This window comes from Poecilia latipinna, unplaced genomic scaffold, assembly GCF_001443285.1.
Source record: "Poecilia latipinna isolate Pla-1442-1.1 unplaced genomic scaffold, P_latipinna-1.0 Scaffold2662, whole genome shotgun sequence".
NCBI lineage: Eukaryota > Metazoa > Chordata > Actinopteri > Cyprinodontiformes > Poeciliidae > Poecilia > Poecilia latipinna.
This window is the reverse complement of record NW_015115278.1, coordinates 32,174-36,537: the sequence shown is the minus strand read 5'-3', so window position 1 is coordinate 36,537 and position 4,364 is coordinate 32,174. Positions and strand designations below refer to the sequence as shown.

General features: G+C 37.7%; 1 protein-coding gene across 1 annotated transcript in view; it reads right to left on the bottom strand.

Moving 5' to 3' along the window:
• pde6d (phosphodiesterase 6D, cGMP-specific, rod, delta) overlaps positions 1–4,364 on the bottom strand; it is a 30,607-nt gene that overhangs the window by 13,325 nt on the left and 12,918 nt on the right. The window contains exons 2-3 of the mRNA XM_015020801.1: positions 2,404–2,492; positions 945–1,070 (exon numbers count right to left, since the gene is read on the bottom strand). Of these exons, the coding sequence (XP_014876287.1) occupies positions 945–1,070; positions 2,404–2,492 (215 nt within the window). The remainder of the gene's footprint in view (positions 1–944; positions 1,071–2,403; positions 2,493–4,364) is intronic.

The window sequence follows — 4,364 nt, the reverse complement described above, 5'->3', positions numbered from 1 at the left end:
TTGTTCTTTGTAATTTCTGTCCAGTGAAACTATTAATCTATAAATCAATAGACAGGTCCATATAAAGATATAATCCATGTTTCTGTACCATATTTGTATGACATTAAAAGGATCTGAACATTTTGTTTTTTCCACTGAAAGCTGGAAAAAAACAGCTGTCAGTGTTTGAAATAATTGCAGTTCTATCCATGTTTTAATGTTGTAGAGCTCAGTCTTTTGCAAATAGTTCAAAGTTTAAACTGGGCTGGCATTGTTGTACATCTTTTATCTGGTCATTTTGTGCAATATTTAACATCTAACATCAGAAAATGGCTCAGAACAAGAATATTTTTTCCACTGACTGGCTGCTGTTAGGCCTAACAATTTTAAATTGAATATCCATTGCATTTTTAGTAGACCTCTGTAAAAAATAATTTCTATTCACATTGCTTTTTTGTTTTCTGAGAAATTATTTTTAATGATAAATACAGAAACAACCATAAAAATCAAAACATCAACAATAGTGATAGTAATATTAATAATAAAATAATATTCAGTGTAAAGTAGCCTACAATTTTTTTAATGGGAGCAGTGAGGGACCTGGATAATGGACAGGGGGGGCGCTGGCCCAAAAAAGGTTGAGAAACACTGCTTTAACACTGAGCTCAAAAACAAGGATTCTGACCCCAGCAATCGTAATATTTTTACATTTCACAAGAAACATTTTATTCCCATTATTTCAAGATTATTACAAAAAAACCATTTAAAACATGAAACTAATATTAATTACATAAAATAAGCTAAGAGGGCAGAGCTCCACAGAATGAGTAATTTTCCAATTTAATTTAGGCTTTAATTCCACATACTGCCATTATCTGTGTTGAAACATGAATATGTAACTTATTAGCGTCTGTATGAAATAAGTCGGGCATACTGCTGTCGCCGGCAGCAACATCACTGCTTACCTTCTAGACACTGTCCTTTGAAGAAAACCTTTTGCTCCAACCGAAACTTCTCCAGCTGCTCAGTGGAAGAGAAGTTCAGCTCCCTGGAAACAGCTTTACATTTCAGGATCTTCTTTGGGACGCGAGCTAAAAAAATTTAAATAATTTGTTAAAAAATAAAATAATCACAATAATCTAAAGACAGCTCATTTAAGAAGCAATCCTAAGATTGACTATCTGGTCAAGATGGAGGGACAAGCACAATGGAAACCTAAAACCAGAAGCAGTTTGTTTACATACCACATGGAAGAAAGTTAGTGGGGCTTGTTTTAAATTAATTCAGAATTTATCATGAATAATTTCTGTAAACAAGTTATTAAAAATGGGCTGCACAGTGGCGCAATTGGTAGAGCTGTTGCCGTGCAGCAAGAAGGTTCTAGGTTCAATTCCCGGCCCCGGTCTTTCTGCATGGAGTTTGCATGTTCTCCCTGTGCATGCGTGGGTTTTCTCCGGGTACTCCGGTTTCCTCCCACAGTCCAAAAAACATGAGTGTTAGGTTAATTGGTCTGTCTAAATTGCCCCTAGGTGTGTGTGTGTGTGTGTGCGCATGGTTGTGTGTCTGTGTTGCCCTGCGACAGACTGGCGACCTGTCCAGGATGTACCCCGCCTCTCGCCCGGAACGTTAGCTGGAGATAGGCACCAGCACCTCCCGACCCCACTGAGGGACAAGGGTGTTCAGAAAATGGATGGATGAAGTTATTAAAAATTACATAAAAATGATATGTGCATTACCACCAACAGGTCTGCACAACAAATCACAAGGACCAGGTTCAACAGACTGTTGTTAAAAATGAAAATTTGTTTTCAATCAACCTACCTGGTAAAATAAAGGATAAATAAAATAAAAGGTCTAAAGATCTGAGTTCTGCTACACATTTTAGAGCTTCAGGGACATTTAAGAAAACAAAAACTAATCCACAGGGACCAGACCATAGGAGGACAAGGTGTCATGGTTTGCTGCTGTGTGTGCCTACACTCAGAACCAAGCATTACAGTTAAAAAAAAATAGACTGAACTAAATCAGAAAAATTAAAAAGAAATTTTGGGTTAAAAAGGAGGTGTGTTCAAAATTTAAATTGATATCTTCCTGAGACATTTAAACTTGACTTCTGTTTGGTGTATCAGCAATACCAAACTACTCATGAGGTCCTGAAGACCTGCTAAAAATGACCTTCCAGTTTATTTTAGCTCCTGTTCAGGGTAGCCCCACCTCTTGCCCGTTGACAGGCACCAGCGACCAGGTCAGTGTAAGATAACCGATCAAATTTTAAGACACAAAATTACTTTGTCTTCAGAGGGTTTCGTGTTTTTGAATGTCGTCCCAAACTCATTGACTGAGGCCACCTGATAATCACATTTCCTATCTGAGCCTAGCAATCAAACTTATGCATTTAATAAAATATGTACTGAGTGAACATACCTTCATGTTCTACCCCTGGCACAGACAGATCCTCTGTTCCTTGCCACAGCACCTTCCCCGTCTCTGCATCGCGGAGATTCATCCAGTTTCTATTGAGAAAACGTTAAGCAACAAAAACCTAAAATAACAAGCATCCAAAACTCTTAGAAACCAACTCTGCTTTCACAGTGGGTTCTATGGCTTGGAGTTCAAATGACAGATTGGCAAAGAATCCCACATTCCAAACATCCACGACTGGCCTAATCCAAGTAACTCAACTGATCAACCAGGCTCAATCCCAGGGTTAAGTAATAATGAGTCCATGATGAGAGGATGTTCCTAGCCTCAGCTAGTTCACCTCAACAACTACCAACTACTAGTTCTTACCAAAATAAAAGTCTTTTTTCTTCATGTCTTGATTGGTAGATTTCAGAATCTCTCATTAATGAGCTCCGCCCTCTCATTTGTTTATCACATAGCATCTCCAGCCTGCCCTTTACCAGTTTTTACAGGCTTATTTCTCTTCTTATTATTTTTGTTTCCATATTTTAATTCTGGCAAATACGCAAATTGTTCTCCAACTGTTCCTGCTTCAGCAAAGACAGTCTGGAATGTTGAGAAGAAACATGTAACCTCACTGATAGAAATCCTGTTTCATTTTTGACCAAGGTCTTGTACTGATGATGGGAGAGGCTGACCACTGCTCAAAGCTTCCCAACGGTTCTGAACAAGGCTCAGGTCTGAATTCTGTGTGGAAATGCTTCTTCATCCTCCATAAACCACTAGAGAATACAGCGAATATTCTATATACTGAATGTTCTGTCGCATATTTCCTCTATGGATATTGATCATGTGTCTATTGTGATATATACTGTTACTGATTTATCGTCCAGCCTACTTCATCTACTCTGAAAGACGGTAAATCTGGACTCAGGTTCCATGACCTTCTTCTGTTGCTTATAAAATATGGTAGTTTGGTTATCTGTAATATCAGTCCTGTACACTGATATTGAGGCTGTGTTGGTTCTGTCGAGTGAGAGAGACCTGAACATGAGGTAGTATGTTCCTCAGCAAAGTGCTCTGTTTAGGCTCACATTTCTGTCTCAAGGTTTCATCATTTATCTGGTAAATTGATTTTCTTCAGCTACTCCTTACATTTATCAGAATTTATGTTTACTTGTATAAACCAATCAATTACTTGCGCTTGTACATTTAAATAATTTCTCACTTTCACTTGTTTACTTACAATTCTGTATTTTAAAATCTGATTTGAATCATGTTTCATTAGTTAGGGTTAAGACTATACTGGGGTCATCAAGGTAAAGTACATTTCTGTGTGTGCTGATGTGTACTATCTGCAGTGTTGGTTTTACTAACTAAGCCAAGCATCCACCAAAACACCTAAGGGGTGTATTTAACAGAATTCTTTTTAACAATATCATAACACCATCCTCTGTATTAAAGTTAATGTAATTTTATGACTGAGCTGAAAGGACAAGAAGGAACTGAGAGCAGCAGTCATGTTCTTTATCATCCTGGAGTTGACACCAGGCCCCTGTAATGATTACACAGATATATGGAAAATGAATGAATTCATGTTTTGTTATCAACCAAAGTTGGAAGAAGGGAAATAAAACTAATTGTACAACATATCTCTAAATATTGGTTAAGTTGTGTGAGATCAAATTTTATGAAGCTTTTCTTTCCTTCATTTTAGTCAACTAGTTTGAGATCAATATCGTTTCAAGTCTCTGCCATGCACAGATCCCACTGTTGTTAAACAGCTGTTACATTATACATTAATTACTTTCACCTGACTGAACAGTTCCCTTAGCACTGGAGCTGGTTTATTTTAGCGAGGAAGTCTTTGGTTCAAATCCCATCTTGGGCTTGTTCTGAATGAAGCTTCCATGTTCTCCCAGAGGCCTCCACCTTCCTCCCTGTCCAACCCAAGTCCAGTTTTTTTTTTTTTTTTTTTTGGT